Source organism: Ochotona princeps, chromosome 21, assembly GCF_030435755.1.
Source record: "Ochotona princeps isolate mOchPri1 chromosome 21, mOchPri1.hap1, whole genome shotgun sequence".
Lineage (NCBI taxonomy): Eukaryota > Metazoa > Chordata > Mammalia > Lagomorpha > Ochotonidae > Ochotona > Ochotona princeps.
The window spans coordinates 33,941,232-33,965,535 of NC_080852.1; the positions used below are offsets into that span (position 1 = coordinate 33,941,232).

A 24,304-nucleotide genomic window follows, 5' to 3' on the forward strand; every position below is an offset into this window, starting at 1 on the left:
AGAGGACCATGCTCACCCTGCTGATGCGGTGTCTTCGCAGGACTCCAACGTGGCTGGAGTTTGGGGTGCTCCAGGAAGGGGGGGGCCAGAGCAGCCAGGAAACCAGGGTGTTCACCTGGGCCCAGCCACCTGGGGCCCTGCAGGGAGGTGGCACCAACAGACGCCTCGCACTGTGCAGGCAGGGTTTGGGTGGGAGGTGCCAGTTGAGGAAGGCAGGGAGGCTGCGCAGTCCAGGTGGGAGGGCCAGCCAAAGGGGTGCTGGGGGGACAGCCTTGGAGCTGGTGGCCCCAGTTGAGTGCAGATGAGCTTTGGAAGCCAGGGCTGAAGGTCCAGCAGCCAGCTCGCCTGTGGGCTCTGAGGGAGCGAGAGGAGTTCAGGTTCTGGATGTCGGCTTGAGCTCTTCATCTGCCCCGGCAGCCAGCGGGATCCCGCTGCTCCGCTGCACCTGTTGGGGTGTGGAGAAACCTCTGCCAGGGACACAGACAGTGTGAGGTGCCCCAAACCAGGGCAGCAAGGAAGCCCTCACCCCACAGAAAGAGGCCGTGCTGAAGCCCAGGGCATAGCTCTGCCTGGAGGAACTCACGCGTGCTGAAGGGATAAGGCACAAAATAATTAGTACGCAGAGTGTGTAATTAAGTGCTAAATTGTGTGTTTCAGACTGGCTGAGCTGCAGGAATGCGAGGTGGGGGAGTCACACCAGGCTGCGGAGGCTGTGGGAGCCGGGACCTGTGGGAGCCCCCCGGATGAGAGGAGGAGCCCCCCCCGGATGAGAGGCCCCGGATGAGAGGAGCCGGGGTCCCAGGTAGGAGCCAGGCCATGGCAGGGGTAGGGCAGGAAAAGAGCGGCCGTTCACAACAGTGGGGGCGCCAGGGAGCAAGGGTCCCAGGACCGGAGTGGGTCAACTGTAGACCCAAGGAATGTGTAGCATGCTGGACGTCAGGTCTACATCTCTGAAGTGGGGTCACTGGAGGACTCAGTGGGACAGATGCAGTGCAGGGTTGGGTACCTGGAAGGCCAGATGGACAGGCGACCAGAAGGACAGCCAGAGTTCCAGCTCACAGTCCCTCCTTGCAGGAGCCCTGAGCAACACAAGTCCCACCTCCACTGCTCTTGGTGCAAGAGGCAGCACGTTGCGGGTCCCCCATGTGTCCCTCAGCCTGCTGCAGTTGGGGGTCCCCCGTGTGTCCCTCAGCCTGCTGCAGTTGGGGGTCCCCCGTGTGTCCCTCAGCCTGCTGCAGTTGGGGGTTCCCCGTGTGTCCCTCAGCCTGCTGCAGTTGGGGGTCCCCCATGTGTGTCTCAGCCTGCTGCAGTTGGGGGTCCCCCGTGTGTCCCTCAGCCTGCTGCAGTTGGGGGTTCCCCGTGTGTCCCTCAGCCTGCTGCAGTTGGGGGTCCCCCATGTGTGTCTCAGCCTGCTGCAGTTGGGGGTCCCCCATGTGTGTCTCAGCCTGCTGCAGTTGGGGGTCCCCCGTGTGTCCCTCAGCCTGCTGCAGTTGGGGGTCCCCTGTGTGTCCCTCAGCCTGCTGCAGTTGGGGGTTCCCCGTGTGTCCCTCAGCCTGCTGCAGTCCCCAGGGGCCACGCATGGCAGGTTGTCTTCTTATCTTCCGAAGCTGGTCGTTCTTGGGGAGCACCTGGCGTGTGCTTCAGGTCTTGGGGGGCTGAGGTCAAGGCCCTCAAAGTTGCAAAGGGCCAAAGTACATGGACATTGGAGCCGGGATAGGCTGAACGGAAGCCGGGAAGATGGGCCATGAGGGTCACGCCCCTGGGTCAGGCCAAGCTGGACCCCACCAGTGCCCCAGGTGGTCAGGCCAGATACAACCAAAGGACAGGTGTGCCCTGGCACGGCCAGGCAGCCTGGCAGCCCAAGAGGCTGCCTCTTGGCAACGCTGTGTGTGCAGCCTGCCTAAGCATGCTTCTGCCTGCTGCACAAATATTGTGACAGGTCCACTCTGGGGACCCAGCAGCAGCCGTCCCCAGGGGCAGCCCGGGGGCATTCAAAGCCATCAAGACGCACCTCTTGCTACCACTGCTGCCTAAACCAACACAGGCCACCAAGCAGGGACAGTCAAAGGCCTGGGGAGAGGTTGGGTGGGAGGGAAGTCGCCCACCCATAGGCGGGGTAAACCTTGAGACCAGGAAGGGCCAGGACAGGAGCAGGGGGCCCAGTGAGAAGCTGCTGCAGCTCAACAGAAGAGCGGAGCTGGGCACTGCAGGGTGACCGTGGGGCCCCAGGAACAGCGTGGTCCAGCAGGCCCCACTGGGTTGTGAGCTTCCCAGCAACAGGGGGCTCTGTTTTGGATCCCCCTGCCCGCCGCCACCTTTCTGGTGGGCAGAGACAAAGCTGCCCTTTGTAGCATTAATGATAAAAGTGGATGGGACTACAGTGATCAGACTAATAAATAAATCACACATGAACCCAGGCAACAAAAGAGCGAGCCATCAGCGTCTCTCGCTCCAGCCCGAAGCCACGTGCACCTCCCTAGAGACCCCAAGACAAAGCAGGTCTGGCGTCTGGAGACACCGTCTCCTCCCCTGCTCCAATCCCCTCACCCGCCGACACACCTGGGCAGGGTTGCTGGAAATGGAGACCCCAGGGGACCCAGCTGGAAAGGCGGGGGCAGACAGCAGGGGACAAGGGTGTCCTTGGAAGCGACGGTCAGTGAGCCTAGTGTGTTCCACGCCTCTGGGTCCTGTAGCCATGGCTAAGAGTGTGGGCTTTGTCCGAGGCTCTGGGTAGCATGACGGGACTAGAAACCATGTCACCCACAGGCTGTGTCCATGCGCAAGGTGGCCGGGAACGCCGGGCCGTGGTCTCAGTTCGGGCAGGAGGAGGAGAGCTCAGCCTATCGCCCTTGAGTGGCAGAGGTCGCTACGGGCCACCACCTCGCTGAGCCATCCCACCCTTTCTGTTCTTGCAGCCCCAGTCCCAACCGCGTGTTGTAAACTTGCAGCCAGTGCCCTCCGATGCTCTGAGGGTCAGCTGAAGGGCTGGGGCTCATCTTTGCAGAACCCAGCAAGCAAACAAGTAACATGGGGCAAGATGCACCTGCCAGCCTCGGGAAGGTCATGTCCATTGTGGCAGTACAGCTGAGCAGCCCATCAGAGTGCCTTTAAACAAAGCCTCCAGATGGACTTCTGCCAGCTGCTGTGCAGCGGGCACCAGGGCACTCGCAGCTAACTGGATCCCCGGAGAAGGCATACGGCCTGCATCCCCAGCCAGCCTGCCTGGAAACCCAAGCTTGCTGAGGGGCCAGGGGAGACGAGTGCACGCTGGGGAGGCTTCGAAGGCAAGGAGTTACAGGGCGGTGTGCAGTGAGTCCATGTCTGGTTTGTGCCTGTTCTGGGAGGTGACATTTAAGCCGAAGCCTGTCACACATCCCAGGTAGCCCAAGGACCTGCAAGTGCCAACTCCGAGAGACGTGCTGACACCTGGAGAGCTGATTTTTTAGGTGGATTTTATTTGAACTGTTCAGTGCTCCATCTGCTGGGTCACTTCTCCCACATGGCCACAAGAGTGGGTCTGAGCCAGGAACTCCTTCCAAGTCCCACATGTTCTGTTGCCTCCCCCAGGCACACTAGCTGGGAGCTGGATTAGAAGTGGAGCAGCTGGGCCCAGCATGGTAGCCTAGTGGCTAAAGTCCTCACCTTGCACACACTGGGATCCCATATGGGCACTGGTTCTAATCCCGGCAGCCTTGCTTCCCATCCAGCTCCCTGCTTGTGGCCTGGGAAAGCAGTCGAGGACGGCCCAAAGCCTTGGGACCCTGCACCCATGTGGGAGACCTGGAAGAAGTCCCTGGCTTTAGCCTGGCCCAGCCCTGGCCATTGCAACCACTTGGTGCACAAACAAGTAGGTGGAAGATCTCTTTCAGATAAAGAAATAAAATAAATCTTTTAAAAAAATTTTTTTGAGAAAAGCACTTAGCATATAGTAGGTGCCCGATGTATGTGAACAGGAGCAGGGAGTTGTCAGCTACCCTGGGTCTCCCTTCCCGACAGGCCAGTGTCCCGGGCAGCTGTCATATCACCAAGTCCCTGCCACGTGCCTGGCATCCTTGTCAGCACCCAAGGGACCAGGATGGAGAGGAGACTGTCCCCGGGGGAGCACCGAGCGTCAGGGAGGGGGCTGCTTCAGGTCCAGCCACCAGACGGCAGCAGTGAGGGACAGGGAGAATGGCAGGAGGGGGCAGTGCAGGTGGAAGGCCGGCAGGTGCCTGCACGTCTGCAGGTGCTTGATGGAAGGAGCTGGGAGAGCGGGCAGAGCCGTCAGCTGGGCTGCAGCGGTGGTGCTGGGAGTCTATTTTAAGATGACAGGGGCCCCTGGAGACGCTGCCCGCGAGGTGGCCAGTGGCAGGTTCGGCTCTATCCTGTGTCTGGCGCCAGGCCCACAGCTCCAGGCAGGAAAATGAGGCCGTGGGGTCTGGCACAAGCTGGGAAGGGTGGGACACGGATTGGGGTTTAGGGAGAGAATGTGGGGAAGGGTGGTCGTGTACTGGATCTGAGGGAGAGGGGGACCCAGCTAGGGTCACAGGAGGAGGTGGAGGGCGTTAAGCTAGGTGGTAGGGCATCCCTGAGCTCCGCCAACGCCGGGGGGCCTGGGCAGGACGGTGCCTGTGGGGGGACACTGGTCTGGCTCGGCAGAAAGGGGCGCCCCCTCTTTCCCTGCCTTCGCGCCCTAGGTGGCCGCACACGCTGTTATCCGGTACCGCACCGCCGCCTGCTGGCCGCGCCAAGCACTGCACCAGGCTCTGCAGACGCCCAAGGCTGGCCTTAGGGACGCCTGGGCAGGCAATGCGCCCCCAGCTCTCACTCTCTGGGTGCATCGCGCTGCGCCAGGGGACACAGCCATTGTCACCCAGTGACAGTGGCAGGCAGGATATAGTGGCGCTGTCCTGTGGTCAAAGAGGGACTCACAGAGACTGTGAAGTGAAACATGGGGGAGTGTTTGTAGCTCTGTCTTGGACCCTCAGGGGCCATGGGCCTGTTCTACCCACTGGACAATGATGCATCAACTGTTGGTGGGCTCTAACAAATCCTCACATACAAAGAACTCGTAGAAATCTCAGAAACTTAGTAACAAAATGGGCCAAGAACATGAGCAGGTAGTTCATAGAAAACTCCAGGGGCTGGGCAGAGGCATAGCATCCTGCAGCACCAGCGTCCCCTGTGGGTACTGGTTCAGGTCCCGGCTGCTCCACTTCCAGTCTAGAGCCTGTTAACGTACCTGGGAAAGCAATGGAAGATGGCCCAAGTGTGCCTGGTCCCTGCAACTCCCGAGGGAAGCCTGGCTTTCGCCTGGTTCAGGCTTGGCAGTCTGGGAGTGAGCCAGTTAATAAAAGATCTCTCTCTCTCTCTCTCTCTCTCTCTCTCCCTCCCTCCCTCCCTACCTCCCCCTTCCTCTCTCCCTTTCCTTCTCTCCTTTCTGCCTTTCAAATAAACAAAATAGACCTATTTTAAAAATAAAGCAAACTTTGAAGGCTTCTAAACATACAAGTGCCCAACCTCACATTTATGAAGAAAAATAGAAATGAATGATCCCATGTTACCTTTCTCTTAGAAGGACTAAGACTTCCGTGTGTGCCAACACCACAGGCAGAGGCTAAACCCACTATGCCACGGCTCCTGTCCCTAAAATAGCTACCTATATGATAAGCAGAGGGAGAAAGGAGAGAGAACCACCTGCTGGTTCACCACCCAAACCCACAGCGGCCGGGGGAAAGGCTGGCCGGAGCCAGGAGCCAAGAACTCAGTGCAGGCCTGCCACGCACACAGCAGAGACCCAGCTGTGTAAGCCCTCACCATCTACACACGAGCAAGAAGCCAGACTGCTGAGCCTGAACTTGAACCGAGGCTCTCCACCACCAGGCCACACAGCTGCCAGCCCGCCCATGGCCTTGCTGTGGTTTTCCTGGGGAAGGCCTTCGTGGAGGACTGGGATAGTGACACACGAAAGCCCCGTGTGTGCCGCCTGCATGTGCAGAAAGGGCCACAAGTGACCGGTTCAAGGAATGACAGCTGGGCACAGGTGCTCGGGCAGCGGGAGGGACAGGGACTCTTGCCCAAGGTCATGGTGGTGGACGAACACCCTGAGGACGGATTTTCTATTCCCAAAGTGAAGATTTTTTTCTATCAGTGTGTGTGGATCTGATGAGTGGGACAGGAAGCCAGACTGCGGCGAGTATATATAGAACGGCACAGTGTGAGTGGAGCGACAGCCTCTCTCCATGGAATCCTCCAGAAGGCACCGCTTCCCCTCCCTACCCTGCTCCTGGCGCGGCCACCTGGGGGGAGGGGAGGGGAGCTCACCTTTCACTGTTGATGCTTTCGGTGAGTGCTGATAGGGGTGGAGTTGTGCAGATATGGGGTCTTTTTTTTAAAGATTTATTTATTTTATTACAAAGTCAGATATACAGAGAGGAGGAGAGACAGAGAGGAAGATCTTCCGTCCAATGATTCACTCCCCAAGTGAGCCGCAACGGCTGGTGCTGCGCCGATCCGAAGCTGGGAACCAGGAACCTCTTCCAGGTCTCCCACGCAGGTGCAGGGTCCCAGTGCTTTGGGCCGTCCTCGACTGCTTTCCCAGGCCACAAGTAGGGAGCTGGATAGGAAGTAGAGCTGCTGGGATTAGAACCGGCGCCCATATGGGATCCCGGGGCGTTCAAGGCGAGGACTTTAGCCACTAGGCCACGCCGCCGGGCCCGGTTTTTTTTTTTTTTAAGATGTATTTATTTTTATTACCAATTACCAAGTCAGATATACAGAGAGGAGGAGAGACAGAGAGGAAAATCTTCCCTCCAATGATTTACTCCCCAAGTGAGCACAGCGGTCAGTGCTGTGCCGATCCGGAGCCAGGAGCCAGGAGCCAGGAGCTCTTCCAGGTCTCCCACACTGGTGCAGGGTCCCAAGGCTTTGGGCTATCATCAACTGCTTTCCCAGGCCACAGGCAGGGAGCTGGATGGGAAGTGGGGCTGCGGGGATTAGAACCGGTACCCGTATGGGATCCCAGCACGTACAAGGTGAGGACTTTCGCTGCTAGGCCACTGCACCAGGCCCCAGATGTAGGGTTTTTTCACCTCCAAGGAGATGAAGACACCTGGGCTGCTCTCCAGCCTGAGCAGTCCCAGCTGCCACGGTCGCCTCACCCCGTCTCTGGGTCCAACCCGACCCCACATCCTCCTCCGTAAGAGGAGGCTCCCTGGGGCAGGACCAAGCATGCAGCAGCCTCAGCCGCTCTCTCCAAACGCTTCTCTGACCCTTTGGTCTTGCCCAAACCAACCACGCCTGGACATGCCCCCCTCTACCTGCTGTGGAGGGTTCTGGTTCTGTCTGCGTCTCCTCATCTTCTTAGCAGAAAGGTAAACTCCGTCGAGAGGCCTCCGTGTGCTCCCCACTTCCCTTGCTCATGTGTTTATTTGTGTGTCCCCAGGCAGAACCTAAATTCCAAGGGAGAGGGGCCTTGTCGGTTCCATTCTGTCCTGTGCACAACAGGTGGTCAGTAATGAATGAATGCAGCACAAGGCCGGCTGTGGGTCCACGTGTCCAGCCCGGAGTCTGCCCTGGGCTGTGCCCACCCAGTCTCCTGTCCTCCTGTGTTGCAGGGGGGAGGCCGGGAGGCTGTAAATTCTATTGAAAGCAGTTTAATTGCCTCATTGCTTAAAACAACCCTGTCCCGCCACTGCAGTTTCTTAACAGGAGCAATTCTGCCCCTGCAGCCAGGCCAGCCTTGCAGAAAATTGGCATCTCAGCCACGGGGAGTTGAAGAGGCAGAGTGCCGACTGCCCTGCCCCCATCCACCCCACACCCCAGCCCCAGTCCCTGGCCCGGATCACCTGCAGGACTGGGGAGAGGTGTGTGGGTGCGTGCGTGGCGTCTGTGCGGGCGGCGCAGGTATGTCTGCCAGCAGCTCGGGTGTCTGCTGGGTGCTCACCTAAGTGTGTCTGCGCTTTGGTGGTCTTTGCTTTCAGTTTAAGCTCTTGCATAGGGAACACGTGAAAACATTGCAAAAGAAAAAAAAACAAGGAAAAACAAGGAAAAGGTTTTTCAATTCAAGCTAGGAACAGGCTTGTAGTTAAGCCCAGCCCCTTCTCCTCCAGCCTGGTCACAACCACAGCTCCTTTCCCTGAGGATAAACGGGGCTGCTGGTCTCCTGTGGCTCCTTCTAGAGGTGTCTTGTGTGTGTGTGTGTGTGTGTGTGTGTGTGTGTTGTACACGCGTGCGCGGGGGAAAGCTGTTTGCATGTGACCAGCAGTGCACTAGACACGCCACTGCGATCTTGCTGTTCGTTTCCCACTCCATGGTTCTTGGAGGGACTCCTCTGTCCTTGCGGATACTTAGCCAGAAGGACTCAACTGCGCTTTCTTGGTGGACCCCGATTGCTGGGCATCGAGGCAGGGTCAGCCTCATGCCTTTATCAACAGCGCTGCCTCCACCTTCACACAGACCTTGTGTGGCCCATGTGTGTCGGCAAAATGCCACCAACCCCTGGACTGTGAATACACGCCTCCTAGGGTATAGCCCCAGACCCCACTTCCACGCTGGGTCTGAGCTCTGCCTGTCCTGAATAGGTTCACGGGGTCCATCCTCCACGCCCACGGCTCCATAAGTCCTTTCAAACCAGGCCTTGAACCCCAGCTTAACACTCCTGTGTCTGTCTGGTCTGCTGGCAGCATGAGCTCCCTGGGGCCAGCAGGTCTTTGTTTTCGGACTCTGGGTGCTGTGCGGTTCCCCTGATCCCCAGGCCGACCCAGCCAGACGGTATGTGGGGGTTGCAGGCCAGGTGGACGGCAGGTGGGGAATTACATACAGGCGTGTGCCTGGCCGCCGGTCCTGGCTCCTCTGTGCCTGCTGACTCAGGGTCAGTGCAGGAGTATAGGGTGGGCTGCAAACAGGACCTCCCGGCCCCTGCTCCTGCCTGCCAGCCCAGACAGCAACTGGGAGCTTCCTCAGAGATCAGCTGAGGTCACAGGGCCTTCCTGGGTCCCAGGTGGCCTTCATGTCTGCAGGCTAGGGCTGGCTGCAGTGGCCTTGCCCTTCTGTGACCTCTCCCCCAAACTCCAACTCCTATCAGCTCGGTTCTCAGTGCCCCCTGAGCCAGCAAGGACACCCTGATCTTAAAGGAAACCCTGTGAATTCCAGAGCTTTCTGGGGCTCCAGAGAAAGGGCAGCTGGTGGCAGGAAGCGTCTGTTTTAGGTGGGAGACGTGGGAGAAAAATGCGTGTGTTAGACGGGCGGGGACAAAAATGATTGGCTGAAAGGGATGATGGGTGACCTCTGACACGTGGCCCTCTGCTGTTCCCACGTGCTTGCTCTGCCCCACCCATGCCCTGAATGAGGGGGACGAAGCTCACTGCGAAGACCTAGTCTTCCCAGCTGCTGGTTCCAGTCCAGGTCCTAATGGGGTGCAGTTCTGAACTTTGCTGGACTCCAAACTCAACCCTCAAAACCCATCTCAGAGTCATCTCCTTGGGGAAGCTCTCCCTGACTCCCTGATAGGCAGGCCCAGGAAATCCGCTCTCTGCCCTGGGGGGCTCTCACACCCCCAGCATTCTGGGCTGGGAACCTGGCTGGGAGCTTCTCCCTCAGGCCGTGAAAGGGGAAGTTAGGGTTGAGGGGATATTTGGATCTTCAAAGGGAACTGTGCTTGTCTTAAATTATTCACTCGTTTAAGTAACATGCGTGGAGCATTTAGTGAAAAGCAGGATTTGTACCGGGTGCTCCCAGAGGAACCAAAATAATTACCATGGCAAGCAAAGATGGCACTAGACAGAGGGTATACGTGGAAGGAACTCTGTGTGCTCCAGCCGCAAGGGCGTGCTGTCCAAGCCGGCCTGCCCGGGCTTGGTCAGGCCCCACCACACACCATCTGGTAGAATCCTCATCCTCTCTGAGCTCCCGTTTTGTTGCCTGTGAAAAATAGGTGCCGTGGAAGGGGCCCCTGGAGGCAGAGGCCTGGCCCAGGCCTTCCGGGCAGTGCCTGTGGTGCTGGTGGGAGGAGGGGGAGCAGGAGCTCCCACGCAGGGGCGGTCGTGCGGGTCAAGATCCTGGCTCGTCCTGGACATCCCAGTCTGACGCCTGGCACGGCTCACCAGGAAGCAGGGAGGGAGATGCGCCTGCGTGTAGCATGGGGAGAAGAGGGTGACATCCCCAAGTGTTTGAAGAAGATACTCGATTCTGGAGGCACATTAGACTTCCAAATGCAACTCCTCCACTTGCCGATATGTATTTTTTACGTGCCTACAGGTCCGATCAAGAAGCTTTTCCAGAGGCAGACCCTGGGTTCCAGTGGCCTAGGTTCTAACTCTGCTCCTAGCGATTGCATCCTAGGAGGCAGCAGGTGATGGCACCTGTGCTTGGCTGCCTGCCACCCACGGGGGAGACCCAGGTGGGGTTCCTGGCTCCTGGCTTGAGCCTGGACCACCTCCAACGGCTGCAGGCATTCGAGGAATGAACCAATGAATGGGAATTTCTCCCTGCCTCTGCCTTTCAAAGAAGTAAATACATACTAAAAATGCTTTCTCACGGTCAGCTCTTTGGGTTTTTGGTCCCCAGCCACGCCAGTGGCAAAGACAGGTGGGAAAGGAGCAGCCCTGTGTGGCTGCAACAGAGCCCCCTAGTGGCAAATGGGAAAGGTACAGGTAACGTCACCAGGAGTGCATTGTAAGCTTGACAAGGGCCAACCTTGTGTCCCAGTACAGTTTCTCTCCTGTATGATTTTGAATGGTTGTTAAAAGGTGATTCTGTAAAGTGGGAAAGCATGACCATCTGTAAAGTGGCTGCAGGGCCAGCATGGTGGCTCAACAGACCAATCCTCTTCCTGCAAGTGCCAGCATCCCATATGAGCACCTGTTAGTGTCCTGGCTGCTCCACTTCCCATCCAACTCCCTGCTTGTGGCCTGGGAAAGCAGTGGAGGGTGGCCCAAAGCCTTGGGACCCTGCACCCACATGGGAGAACCACCCCCCCCCCAAGAAGCTCCTGGTTTCAGATTGGCTTAGCTCTGGCCATTATAGCCATTTCCAATCCAGCTGCCTGCTCACACACTCCCTGGGAGGGGCAGCAGGGGTGGCGCCAGCATGTGGATGCCAGCCACCCATGTAGGAGGCCAGGAGTGAGTTCCAGGTTCTGGCTTCAGCCTATCCCTGCTGCAGCTGTTGCCTGGATTTGGGCAGCAAGTCAGGAGTTGAAAAATGTCTCTCTCCCATTCACTTAAAACATGGATTTACGTCTCCAGAGAACTTTGTGTATGGGAGTTCCTTCTACTGACATTTGCCAAGATCAACAGGGGCCCACAGACTCCCCTTGTGAGCATGGGTTTGAGTCCCAGCTGCTCCTCTTCCAATCCAGCTCTCTGATAACAGAGATTGGAAAGCAGCGGAGAATGGCTCAGGTCCTTGGGACCCTGCATCCACATGAGAGACAAAACTCGTGGCTTCGGGGCGGCTCAGCTGCAGCTGCGGTGGCCATCTGGGAACCGAACCAGCAGATGGAAGACCTCTGTGTCATTCTGCCTTTCAAACATTTGTTTGAAAAGGAAAAAGTGCCAGGGATTGCCGTCACCAGCAGGAAGAAAACTTGGTGACGGTGAGTGACGTCTAAGCTGTGGACGCCCGTGACCCCAGCAGTTTTGCACCCCAAGGGCTCTTCGGAGTGTTGCTCTCAGCATCAAAACAGCGCTTGCTGATGTGATGCCTTATTTACATAAGCAGAGTATTAAAGAGTGGCTACAAGTATCAATACAGAAAAGCTCCTCCCCCCCATATGACAGAAGGAAGCGGCAGGCTGTAAAAGCAAGTGATCCTTGTGGCCCCATGTGATCAATTTCAAAGCATGTGAGAAATGACCACCTGGTGTGTAGGGTGCAGCAACTCACAGCTGTGTGCAGAAACACAATCAGAGGGGACCCCAATGCGCAGTGGGGGGGTGGGGAGTCAGAGGAGGGAATTAAAGGAGGGGCGCCTGGGAGGCTTAATTGCATGTGTCATGCTGTCATTCACTAAGTAGTTCAGAAGTGCCTGTGGGTGCCCGTGGGGGAAGCGGGGAGCTCTGCGAAGCTGGAGGGGAGGGTCCCCACAGTGTTCGCATACTGCCAGGCTCCACTCTGGTCCTGGCTTGCTTGCTTCCTTCCTCCCTAGTTGTGAACAGTAACATGCAGACTCTTCCCTCCCCAGCAAGGCCAGGCTGCATTTCCCAGCACCCCCCGGAGCAGGGGGTGGGGGAGAAGGGGGGAGTTCCTCCATCAGAAGGGGTGAGTGCCTCCCTGCTGTGACCAGGAGGCTACCCTGAGGACAGCAGCACACACAGGAAGGGCAGACCAGACAAGGGACCCACCCCAGCCTGGGCCTTAGGGCTCCCCTCTGCCCCCGCTGGCCTGGGGGGTCCACCCACAGTCCCTTCCCTGAGCCAGAGCCGCGTGTCCCGCCTGCAAACTTGTGTTCCACTCTCTTCACATACAAGTGTCCTGGGAGGGCCCGAGACACCCAGACATCAGGCCTGACAGCCATGTTTTGTGTGAGTGTGTGTTTAAATTTGAAGACAGAGAAATCTTCCATCCACTGGTTCACTCCCAGTCCCAACAGCCAGGGCTGGGCTAGGCTGAAGCCAGGAGCCACCCCAAACACGGAGGGAGACATTATGGCTGGCACAACTGGGGAGGTCTTCGGCCATGTCAGCTTTTTCTGCTCAGACACAGGATTCAACTTCCCGGCCAGCCCAGGATCTGGGTGCTGGCCAGTGCCACCTGGTGGAGGGCAGCAGCTCCAGGAGATTCCACGCCCCTCCCCCAACCCCTGGGTTCAGCCCTGACATTTCCAACACCAACTGCCTCTTTTGCTTTTTATTAAAAAATAGATCCAGAAAATATACATGCTTCAGTTCAGCCACCCTGGAGGGCTTTGAGAAAGCCAGAGTGTCATGGGAACAGGGCAGGGAGGCCTGAGGAAGGCAGGGGCCCTCGGCCTTGCCCCGCTGGGCCTGGCTCACAGATGACTGGGCATGTGGCCAACCAGAGCAAAGGCAGGTGGGGTGCCCATGGGGTCCTGGGAGCCCCCGCAGACAGGAAGAGGGGTGGGACGTGCAGACAGGCCCAAATGCGGCGGCCACCCAGACTCCAGAAGGTACTGCCGGCCTGGCTGCTCCCAGCTCAGCAGGGTGGGTGGGCTGTGGTAGCCCCCCTCAAGCGTTGATGGCCTTCCAGCGTTCACTGTCCGTGCTGTTGATACTGCCCGTGTGGCAGGGCATAGAGGCAATGTCATCCAGGTAGGCGACACCAGCTGAGTCGAACTGGGTGCTGGAGTAGCAGGCGGCAGTGGAGGCCCCAGCAGCCCCCGGCACCTCCAGGCCCTCCCGCCGGGCCACTGCATAGGGCTGGGGCAGGTGCATGTCTGGCTCCTCCGTCTCGTCCACTTGGCATTTGTAGGAGAAGAGGATCTTGGGCTCAGAGCTGGTGGGCAGGGAGAGCGTCAGGGGGTACCCCAGGGTGGGGTGCCCAGGGAGGAGCCCACTCCTGGGACCAGGGCCATCAGGTGGGGACGGGAGTGTGCTAACAGCTGCCTGATGCCTGCCCGAGAGCCCTGGGGAGTCTCATTGTGGGGTCCTGCAGGCTGCCCCGGGCCATGGGCGTGTGGGCTGGAGCCTTTGAGGCCTGCTTTCTATGCCAAACCCCCACAGCACCTGCTCATGGTGGAAACACCCTGCTCCCCCCAGCCCTGCAGTTCCTACGGCCTTGACGGGGCCTCTTGACTGGGCGGGGTGGGGGGGAAGCACTGCCCAGGTTTACAAGGAGCAGGCTGAGGCTGAGAGGGCTGGTGTGCTGGACCACAGAGGAGCGAGACCAATCCCCTCTCGGCCTCATAGCCCTCCCTGCCTCCCTCCCCCCAGGCCTTAGCACCAGCTTAGGGAATGCTGGGACCCCTCTCCTCTCCTCCCTGTGGCTTCTGCTGGTTAAGGACAGCGTCAGGCACGGAGTAGGTGATTGTGAACATGTCAAGGAAGGGATGAGCTAGCTAAGAGCTCTGGCATGGGGAAACAGCAATGCAGAACCACGAGCGCGCGCACACACACACGCACTCACACGCGCGACGCCCCCCATGCCCGTGCATCTGGAGGGCCCCGCGCCGCGGTGCGGTTCCGCCGGCCGCCACTCGGGGGCGCCCGCGCGCCGGCCGACTCACCCGAAGAAGCCCCGGAGGAAGGCCACGTAGATGAGCGGCGCGAAGAAGCTGAAGTAGAGGAAGGTGGTGGCGTCCACACAGCTGGGGCGGGGAACACGGGTCAGGGCGGGCCTTGGGGCTCCCTGGTCGCCCCCCACCGCCAGCCCCCGCGCCCCGCGTACCACAGCCCCTCGATGATGTTGGCGCACAGCAGCGCACTCCCCAGCCCCTGCAGCAGGTTGAGCAGCGCCAGGATGGCCGCGTACACGTAGAAGCTCCTCCGCGCTGCGGGACAGCGGGGACAGGGGACAGGGCGTGAGGCTCGGGCAGTCCCACTGTGTCCACCCCCCAGGGCGGCCCCACCGGCCCCCCTCCCGCCCCCAGCCGCTCACAGGGCAGGGAGATGCGCTCCTTCAGGGGGGTCTTGGGGAGGATGACTATCAGGGAGTAGACCTGTGGGGGGTGGGCAGTGAACAGTGAGGCGCTCCTGCGCGAAGCCCACCCCTGGGGTCCCCAGCCCCCTGGCTGGCCGTGGGGCTCACCAGGAAGAAGCAGCACGAGCTGACCAGCCAGAACTGGCGGCCCCCGTGCCCGTAGATATTGAAGTCTTCAGCCGAGAGGTGGGCGTCTGGGTACAGGATCTCCAGGGTCCCCTGCAGGGCGGGGGGGGCGGCGCTCAGGCTCCTGGCCGGGCCCACCTCCTCCAGGTGCAAGGCCAGGGTGCGCTCCTCACCCACACGCGCCCTGGGTGACTGCCCCCGGGGCCTGGCCCAGCCTGCTGCTGGGCAGGCCGGTCCTGGGCTGTCCTGCGAGGGTCCGTGGCAAGTGCGAGGCCGCCCCATGTGTGGCCTGAGATGGGGACTCCAGATGCTCATTTCTTGGGGGATGGTTCTGTACCACAGCTTTTGCCCCCCTCCCCCTGGCTCTTGTTCAAATGGCAGGAGCTGACACCCCCCACCCACCTCCCTTAGCCATGGCTACTGGATGGGAACCTTGGGGGGGGCAGGTGGTCTCTGAGGGGCGGGTAAAGCTGCACAGCCTGAGCGAGGTAAGCTTGGCTCAGGCAGGGGGAGCCCTGCGTCACAGCTCCAGCATCTCCTGTCCACCGCTGCCTCTCACCTGGGTGACCGAGTAGGCCAGGGACAGCACGGTGGTGATGGCCAGCACCCGCTTGATACTCGACTTGCTCTCCAAGTGGCCTGCAAGCAAGGGGCCGGCCGGTCAGTGGGCAGCGGACCCAGGGACAGTCATGGGTGGGTCCCTGGCTGGGGGCTGGGAGGGAGCCCAGCTGTGCACGCACCGAAGGCCAGGCCCAGGATGACCACACTCAGCTCGATGGCCAACAGGAAGAAGCGGGTAATCTCCCACAGGATCTGGACAGAGTGGGCAGAGGGTCAGCTTGGAGGCCTTGCCCCCAGGCCCTGTGGCCCCAGCCCACCCCTGGGCAGCGGGCCCAGTCACACCTTGTCGGCAACCGTTGCGGCGTCCGAGCTGCTGACTGTCATAGACACCACGGCCCGGGCGATGCCCACCAGCGCCACCACGAACACCTGGCGGGCAAGGGGTGTGGTTGGTGTCAGGAATGGGGGAGAGCAGCCCTGCCCCGTGTCCACAGGGGCCTTCCATTCCTCCCGAGGGAAGAAGGCAGAGGGGAAGTATCTCGGGAGAGGGAGGCAGGGGGCAGAGCAGGCAATGAGGCCGGGTTCATGGGCAGTGAGGTCCCAGCTGTCCCTGACCAGCGCCAGCAGCCTCCAGACAGCAGGGTGGGCACGGGTCCCAGCTGCTTCAGTTTCCCTCTATGGGGAGGTGGAGGGTAAGAATAGCCCCTGCTGGCATCGACTGTTAGAAGGGTCAAATGGGATTAGGGACACGACCCAGCACCCAGAGAGGGCAAGCACATGGAGACCATTAGTACTGCCACGTGCATGGTTTCAGTCCAAGACATAGGGACTCGGGGAGAGAAGCCCGGGGTCCGGGAGGTGCCAAGACCCTGGGGAAGAGGGGAGGTTTGCCAAAGTGTCTGAGGCCCCTTCTCCCCCAACACGTGAGCTGCCGCAGGGATGGGACTGTGAGCCAGAGGCCAGCTCATACCTGCAAGAGCACCTCCTCCAAGTCAGACCAGTGACTTGCAAGGACAAGGCCCAGCAGCACTGGGGAACCCCTGAAGCCAGCATCTGTTGGTCCCACTCGGCACCTCTCTGGCTTTGGAGCGGTTAGGTAGGGTTTTCTGACGCACAAGAGGCTGGCTTTTGTGCCACGAGGAGGTTCGACAGGACAGGCTGCAAAGTGGTACCCTTCCTACACACCTGCACCTGTGGGCACCACGCAGACTGGCGCAGGACACCCGGTTGGTGCTCTAAGGCGTACTGTGAGCTAATGGAGAGCCTGCACAGAGAGGCCACGCCCCTGGCTGAGGCCACACAGCCACATGATCAGGGCTCAGATTCTATCTCATTCTATCTGTGAGCTCTCTGGGACACAGTGCCCCTGAGTGAGCGGGCTGGGATGGCCTAGCTGCCTGGCCCAGCTGTGTGTTCCAGGAATGCTAAGACCCCAAGCAGCCAGCCTGCCCTCAGAGGCTGGGGTGAGGGGCCCTGGGGGAAGACAGCAGGAAAGCCCACACCTGCAGGCGGAACTTGATCTCAGCCACAGCCCGTGCCAGAAATGCCAGGGGGTGAGAAGGCAGCCACAGGAAGGAGTCTAGCCCCCAGGACATGTGGCATGGGAGGCTGCTCTAGTCCTAGCTCCACAGTTCCTTTTTAGGGACCACTCCCCTCCCTGGTCACAGGGTCTGGCAGAACTGACCCTCCCCCCTCCTCACCAGCCACAGGAAGTGCCTTGGGTAAAGGCGGCACCAGGACGTGGGGGAGCCGGCAGGTGAGGGGGCCGGTGGGGGGACGTGACTGAGGCAAGGCCTTGATGACATCAGCCGGATCCGGCCATGTCCCATTAAAGCGGTAGCTATTTCATTCCTTTTTAGCACCGAAGCCACTGGCGTGAACTCACCAGGATGTAGAAGGTGATAAAAATGGGGCTGGAAGTGAGGCGGATCTTGGCCCTGGCCAGCGGAAGCTTCCAGAGGAGGAAGATAAAGAAGAGCACATTGGGGATGAGCAGCAGGAGGTCCCAGTACCGGACCCTGGGAGGGTTAGAGACGGTTAGAGGGGCTGATGCTTGAGGACACTCGGGGAGCTCGTGCCTCCCCCTCCCTCCTCACACCTGCCCCCTCCCTCCTCACACCTGCCCCCTCCCTCCTCACACCTGCCCCCTCCCTCCTCACACCTGCCCCCCTCCCTCCTCACACCTGCCCCCTCCCTCCTCACACCTGCCCCCTCCCTCCTCACACCTGCCCCCTCCCTCCTCACACCTGCCCCCCTCCCTCCTCACACCTGCCCCCCTCCCTCACACCTGCCCCCTCCCTCCTCACACCTGCCCCCTCCTTCTCACACCTGTCCCCCTCCCTCCTCACACCTGCCCCCTTCCTTCTCACACCTGCCCCCCTCCCTCCTCACACCTGTCCCCCTCCCTCCTCACACCTGTCCCCCTCCCTCCTCACACCTGCCCCCCTCCCTCACACCTGCCCCCTCCCTCCTCACACCTGCCCCCTCCTTCTCACACCTGTCCCCCTCCCTCCTCACACCTGCCCCCCTCCCTCACACCTGCCCCCTCCCTCCTCACACCTGCCCCCTTCCTTCTCACACCTGCCCCCCTCCCTCCTCACACCTGCCCCCTCCCTCCTCACACCTGTCCCCCTCCCTCCTCACACCTGCCCCCTCCCTCCTCACACCTGCCCCCTCCCTCCTCACACCTGCCCCCTCCCTCCTCACACCTGCCCCCCTCCCTCCTCACACCTGCCCCCTCCCTCCTCACACCTGCCCCCTCCCTCCTCACACCTGCCCCCTCCCTCCTCACACCTGCCCCCCTCCCTCCTCACACCTGCCCCCCTCCCTCACACCTGCCCCCTCCCTCCTCACACCTGTCCCCCTCCCTCCTCACACCTGCCCCCCTCCTTCTCACACCTGTCCCCCTCCCTCCTCACACCTGTCCCCCTCCCTCCTCACACCTGTCCCCCTCCCTCCTCCCAAGTCCTCCCACTGCCTGGCCTCTCTCCTCACACCTTCTCCCTGCTCTTCCCCGGCTGCCCGGCCGCACCTGGAGGTGCCGATGTCTTCATAGAGCAGCAGCAGGCAGCGATGGGGCACACTGATGTTGGGGGCCACGGGTGGGGGTGACGCTGTTCTGCCATCGGCCCCAGCTGCCTCTTCCAAGGTGTCCATCCCACCAGCAGGGGCCCTGTGGGGGTGAGAGCCACCAGGGTGAGACGTACAGAGGCCCTCCCCATGCAGGGAGCTCAGCCTCCTGGATGGGGGGACATGGAGGACACCCCCATGCTCAGGCCTCCCTGGTGGTGACTTTAAAGGGGTGTCTCCGTGGGGTCTGGCAGTGGAGGTGGTAAGCAGAGGTGATGAGCACAGCTCAAAGGCCCGCTCCGACCTCCTGGTCTGCCCCATGCCTGAGTCCCCAAAGGGCACCTCCAACAGGTCCTGTGCGTGGGGAGATCCTGGCATCGGGCACCTTTGGCGCCACTCTGCCTGCCACACAGCTGGTGAGGGTCACGGCCGAGTGTCGCACACTGCCTGAGCTGGGCCCTCCCGCCGCTGCTGCCGCCTTGGGAACACACAGGCCTCCAAGTGAACACGCGGCCGAGGGAACTGGGCTCCCAAGGCCAGGGGCACAGCAAGCCAGGCGTCTAGCTTGGTGTCTCTGAGGAAAGGTGGCAGGCACTTCTGCAGAGGGCCAAGGGCACCAGGGCTTAGCAGGGGTGGCATTGAGTCACTGACCGGAGGGACCGGGCCTGATAACCTGCTGTTGCTGTCTCCATCTGCAGCAGAAACGGTAGAGACAGGTCAGTTCATGACAAGTTGCAGGCTGGGGGCAGCCAGGGACCTGCTGGCAGTGGAATACACAGGAGGGAAGGTTTGTGCCAGGGAATTCTCAGCAGCCTGAAGAACGCTCGACAGCACCCGGCCACAGCCCACCTTTACCAGGCCCGGCGTCAAGTGGAGCCAGGCATGCCACCTGCAGGTGGTATGGTCCATGCAGGAATGCAGTCTGGGCTGGCCGCTGTGTAGATGGATGGCACCTCTGTTTCAGGGGGCCTGAGCCGGGTGGTGGCCACGCAGGTATGCTCACCACAGTGACTCACAGTCACAAACCTGTGAGGGGCACGTCGGAGGTTACTTCAGCAAAGGTCAGAGGTCAGAAGAGTGACATGTCCAGGGCACACACTCACAGCCCAGGGTGACACTGCTGTGTGATGAGAGATGTGAACAAAAAGCCCCCCTCCCCAATTCCTGCACTTGCTTTGCGACCTTACCGCGCACCTGCCTTGGACCAGGTTCAAGGGCAGCCTTCCTGCTAGGTGGTGAGCTCCAAGGGCGCTCACTGTGTGGGGGAGGTGGGCATCTCAAGAGAAGTGTAAAGGTTTAACTGGGCAGGACAGGCCAATGGGAGGCACAGAAAAGACTCCGGGGCCTGGCGTGTGTGTCGTTGGCAGCTGGCACCCAGAGTGGCATGCGACATAGGTAATCTGTCTTGTTTCCACAGATGCCAGCAGGGGAGAACCCCGGACAACAGCAAACGCTCCAACCCTGAGGTGGGAGTGGGTGTAGGCCTGCCTAGAGGGCGGAATACAGGCAGGTGTGGCCGCAGAGGCTGGACGAACTCAGAGGCTGGTGGGACCAGGTCAGAAGGCACCCGTGCCCAGGTGCGTGCCACAGGAGGGCTGTTTGAGGGGGGCTGGAGGGATCGGAGGTGCCTCCGACCCTGGGAGTGACTGCACCAGTTCTGGCAGGAGAGGACAGGGCTTTGCCTGAGGGTGGGGGCAGATCATAGTCCACATGATCTGGGCCTGGCCAATCAGGGTGTTACATCACCCTGGCCAGGTATGAAACACCCCAACAGGTATGAAACTAACAAGGGGTTGCACCCGGTCAAGAGTTGGGGGCCTTCCTCGGGCCCCTGCATCCAGTCACACCTGCCGCCTCACATGTCCCAGTTACAAAGCGCAGTCGGTTCTGGTTCCCTTCCAGCTTAGGCCCATCGGAGTCTGGGTTTTTGGGTTTGCTGGGGAGGGGCTTCCAGCTAATACAGGGTCCAGAGTCAAGCAGCCCTGGGCTGCACATCTGGCTTTGCCCCGTGCCTGCCATGAGACCTTGGGCAGGTCACCTCCACTGAATGTTATGGGGACAGTCAGCTACTACCTGACAAGGTAGGGTAAGGAAACCATGTGTGTGTGGCTTACCAGGGGAAGGGCTGCGTAGGGTGTGAGGAAAGGAGGGAGGGGTGTCGGATGCTCTCCTTGAACCCACTCTGCCAGTCAGCAACCTGGCAGGTGCCACTCTCCAAGCCTGCGCTCCCCCACCTGTGGGTCAAGGACACGGGCCTGCTCAGAGCTGCCGGCCGCTCTGGAGTTGGGAGGCTGTCGCCAGCACACGCCCCTGCTGACGCAGTAACTGACAGTGTGGTTTTGAAGCACATCAGCGCAGATCTGCACGCACACAGGGGGCCCAGGGTTCCCTAAGGAAGCGGGGACATGTGCTCGCATCAGGTATGGCCCCATTGTACGGAGAGGAAAGCAGAGGCCCACAGAGGCTGGGCCCCTGGCCTGCTCTGAGTGCTGTGAGCTGGCCCAGGACACCCACGTTTCCCCACTCCCCCGTCACACTGCATTTCCTTCTGGTGGGTCCCAGGCCTTGGGGCCACCAGCTCCTGGAAAAGGTGAAGGCAGGAAGGCTGGTTGAGGACAGGGCAGGGGGGGTCCCCAGGGACTGCTAGAGGCCGAGCCCGTAGACAACTGGGTCCCCAGGGGCAACCCCAGGCCTCAGGAGCAGAGAAACTGGGGCACACCGGGAGATAGCTCTGGCGGCCTCATTAACATTCCAGAGGCCACCTCCACAGGCCAGCTCTCCTCCCAACACCTGCCCAGCCACCAGCCAGTGCAGCAGGCTGCCCCTGGTCCTGGGCACGCACTCTGTGCCCCTGGCTAGTGCCCTGCCTTCTCTGGGCTTCCCCACCTCTCAGCTGTGCTCACCTCACCTCTCCCAGGGGACACCCTGAGCCGGGCAGTGGGGCTGTGGGGCCTCTGAGAGTGCCTTCCACCCCAAGCAGGCTGTGGAGCTTTCAAACCCTGGAACCGCAACCGGATAGCAAGGACTCCATGTGACAGGCGCCCTGCCCCCACGATCCTTCCGCCCTTGGCATGGGGGTGGGGTGGACGCTGACCTAGAGAGGGCCCTGCAGCCAGCGGCCCAGACAGCAGGGCTAAGTGCTGTGTGGCACAGCGGGTTAAGCCTGCACTCTCCTGCTGTGAGTGCCGGCTACACAGCTCGGGAGCCCACTTCCTGCCAGTGCACTTGAGGGGACAGCAGGTGGCTTAGCCACCCCTCCCAGCCCACCCATGTGGGAGACCCAGCTGAAGTTCCTGGGTTCTGGCTTTTCCCTGCCCTGGCCCGGCCACTGCAACCATTTGGAAAGTGAACCATTGGAAGGAACATTTCTTTCTCTCTCCGTCTTCTGCCTTTAAAAATCAAATCTAACCAAACCAAACCAAACAACAACAACAAAACAAAGCCCCCTGGGGCAAAGGCGAGGGAGGCCAGCGTCCCTCCCCTGGGCCTCCAAGGCCAGGTCTCAGCCCACCCTGCCAGGCTCTCCCTCGCGTCTCCCACTGGACAGCCCTGGGCTATCATTTTCTTTCAAGCTTGTTCTTAACCCCACGGGAGCCCCTGTGCCTGTTCTGACCCTCTGGCTTTGCCTGCTAGCTCAGGCCCCAGCTGTCTGGGAACCTCCTCCAAGCAGCCCTCCTGGACCATGTCCCTGTGTAAGCCACCTGCCTTTTCCTTACTGCCTGGGGGGGCCTCTCTGAGGCGGCCCTAGCTGTGTGTTTACACGGGATCTGAGAACCAACAGCCGTGCCTGGTACAACCCAAGTTCTCCAGAGAACCCTGCAGTGTGAACAAGGGACCCTCTAGCTCCCAGCCTGGGGAAGTTGGGAAAGGGGACCCCGCCGCTGCGCCCTTCTCGCTGCAGAGCGGCCAGGCCAGGTCGGCCCCCACCCTTATTCGGCAAGCCAGGAGGAAGTCTGGAGTCTGGGGGAGGGGAAGAGGGGTCCCTCGTGGGACAGTGAAGCCCCCCGGCTGGACTGCGGCCTCAGCTGACACACGACACTCCCCAGGGCCTTGAAGCTGCAGGGAAGTCGAGGGGCCCTGGAGCTCTGCCCTGGGGCCTTCAGCAGCTTTGTGGGGCCCCTCCTGACCCTCTCCCCGGGCCCTGAGACTTCCCCAAGGCCTCCTTCTGGAGGCTGCGCCCCCCGAGTGGTCAGAGGGTCACCCCAGCAGAGAGGAACTGGGGTGGGCGGGTCCCGATCCCTGGTCCCAAAGAGCCAAGGCAGCAATTGGGGCGTCACGGCGCGGCGAGGGACAGGGACAGGGTCGTCTCCTTACCTGAGCTCCGGGCCGCGCTCAGGACCGGCCCTCTGGGCCGCCCATCGGCCTCCGGCCGCCAGGTGCGTGAACCCCGCACAGGCCGCGGGACCCGGGCCTCCAGTGCAGGGTTCGAGAGAGAGGCTAGCTCGGGCCGGGGAGCGTCGTTTAAGTGCGGCGGACGGCTGACTCCGCGGAAAGACACGCCGCGGCGAGCGCGCCAACCCCGGACGCTCGGACGCCCGGACGCCCCGCAGCCCTTCCCGGCTCCGGCGACCCAGAAGGCGGGCGCGTCTTTTCCGTCCGGCCGAAACTGCAAAAACAACCACTGTCCCTACTAGTGCCGCCCAGGCCCGCCCCCCAAACCGCAGCAGCCTATAGGAAAGGACCTTCGCCGAAATAGAAACCGAAGAGGCCAATCAGATTTCCAAGGAGGCGGGGCCGGCTGCTGCCCTCTTAAAGAGACAGCACGCCCCCCGCTGCGTGCGGAAGAAGTCGGGTGCGTTTCTCACCGAAAAGCGGTCCACTTGAGCGGACTCGAGTCACGGATGCTCCGCCTCTTGCCACCCTCCACTTCTCGCACTGTCCAGGTGTCAGCAGCTGGGCTACTGACCTGTTCTGGGAGACCGGCGCCCAGCAGGCGGGCCTGACTGTCCGGGGCGGAGTCTCCAGGATCCTCCCCGTCGCGTGCCTCCCGCCTGCGGGGCAGCCCGCAATGGCCACCTGCGTGTCACCTGGGCAGGGAGGCAGAGGGACGCAAAGCCCTCCTGTGAAGGACGCGTCTGCCCGGCGTGCCTCGCAGCCTAGACCTCCATCAGGGCGGACCAGCATTTTACTGGGCGTCGTCTGGACGCCCGCCCCAAACCCTAACAACGCTGCGGAGTGGTCATTAGCCGCCTTGGTCACTGTTGACGGCAGGGCACCCTGAGGCCCAGCGTTTGGGACGTACTCTTCTCCTTCCATCGGGCAGCTTCCTCTGGGAAGCCTTCCCTGATTGCTCTTGTCCTTGTCCCTCCCACTTGGTGAGGCCCCACGGACCTCGGGGTCCTCATCTTCTATCCACCCCCTCCTCTTTCTCCATGCACCTGTTCCTGGACTCCACCAAGCCTGTGCCCGCGTCTGGCAGGCTCCCCATCCCATCACCTGTTCCAGACTTTCTTGAAGAGCAGCTAGCTGTCCACCATGACTCCCAGCCCTCACATCAGGGTCCCGAGGACAGCCATCTGGGCACGCCTGACACCCAGTTATTACCGTTGCCCCCTCCCCACCCCAAATTACACACCCGTGCCAGCCCAGCTGGGCTGGAAGCATTTGTGTTCTAATCGTGAGGAGGCTGACGGCAGAGGCCACCACCCTCATACGGGGACTTGGGTTTTTTCCCACTCTGGACCGAGGCTGGGACCAGTTGGCGGGTGGGAAGCGGGGAGCAAGGCTTGTGTCGGTGCTGCCATTCGCGGCTGTGGTCCCCGTCCTACCGCAGGGGCCGAGGGAGCCAGCCCACCCCTCCCCGGGCCACGGCTGACCGTGTGACACGCTGTGGGCTCCCTGATAGCCATCCCAGAGCCACGAGGTGGGATGGTATCAGCGAAGTCACACGGCTGTCCAGTCACAGGAATGGCTGACCATGCCAGGGGTTGGCTTCTTGGTTTGTGAGGATGGAGAGTTATGGTGATGAAGTG

At 61.0% G+C, this 24,304-nt stretch overlaps 1 protein-coding gene and 1 long non-coding RNA gene across 3 annotated transcripts in view; one reads left to right on the top strand and one right to left on the bottom strand.

Moving 5' to 3' along the window:
* Positions 1 to 720, top strand: part of LOC131482828 (uncharacterized) — a 34,764-nt gene extending 34,044 nt beyond the window's left edge. The window contains exon 4 of the long non-coding RNA XR_009247332.1: positions 658 to 720. This is a non-coding gene — a long non-coding RNA (uncharacterized LOC131482828). The remainder of the gene's footprint in view (positions 1 to 657) is intronic.
* Positions 721 to 13,148: 12,428 nt separating this feature from the next.
* On the bottom strand, positions 13,149 to 23,278 carry TPRA1 (transmembrane protein adipocyte associated 1). Of its 2 annotated transcripts, XM_058678887.1 has the most exons (12): positions 23,138 to 23,278; positions 22,647 to 22,938; positions 18,295 to 18,435; positions 17,149 to 17,281; positions 15,606 to 15,692; positions 15,443 to 15,515; positions 15,262 to 15,341; positions 14,685 to 14,795; positions 14,535 to 14,595; positions 14,325 to 14,427; positions 14,164 to 14,244; positions 13,149 to 13,433 (listed from the first exon to the last, which is right to left on the bottom strand). In XM_058678887.1, the coding sequence occupies exons 3-12, from the start codon at positions 18,417 to 18,419 to the stop codon at positions 13,166 to 13,168; spliced, it is 1,122 nt and encodes a 373-aa protein (XP_058534870.1). In that variant the 5' UTR covers positions 18,420 to 18,435; positions 22,647 to 22,938; positions 23,138 to 23,278; the 3' UTR covers positions 13,149 to 13,165. The 2 variants fall into 2 exon arrangements, with proteins under 2 accessions (XP_058534870.1, XP_004581411.1); XM_004581354.4 differs by lacking the exon at positions 22,647 to 22,938 and having other exon boundaries at positions 13,150 to 13,433; positions 23,138 to 23,249.
* Positions 23,279 to 24,304: the final 1,026 nt, after the last annotated feature.

Bases quoted from the DNA above. Each gene is read 5' to 3' on its own strand.
- TPRA1 (XM_058678887.1), bottom strand. From the start codon at position 18,419: ATGGACACCTTGGAAGAGGCAGCTGGGGCCGATGGCAGAACAGCGTCA. The intron at 15,516-15,605 runs GTGTGACTGGGC...CACTCTGTCCAG, and splicing joins CCGCAACGGTTGCCGACAAG to ATCCTGTGGGAGATTACCCG. The intron at 14,596-14,684 runs GTGAGCCCCACG...CACCCCCCACAG, and splicing joins GCTCGTGCTGCTTCTTCCTG to GTCTACTCCCTGATAGTCAT.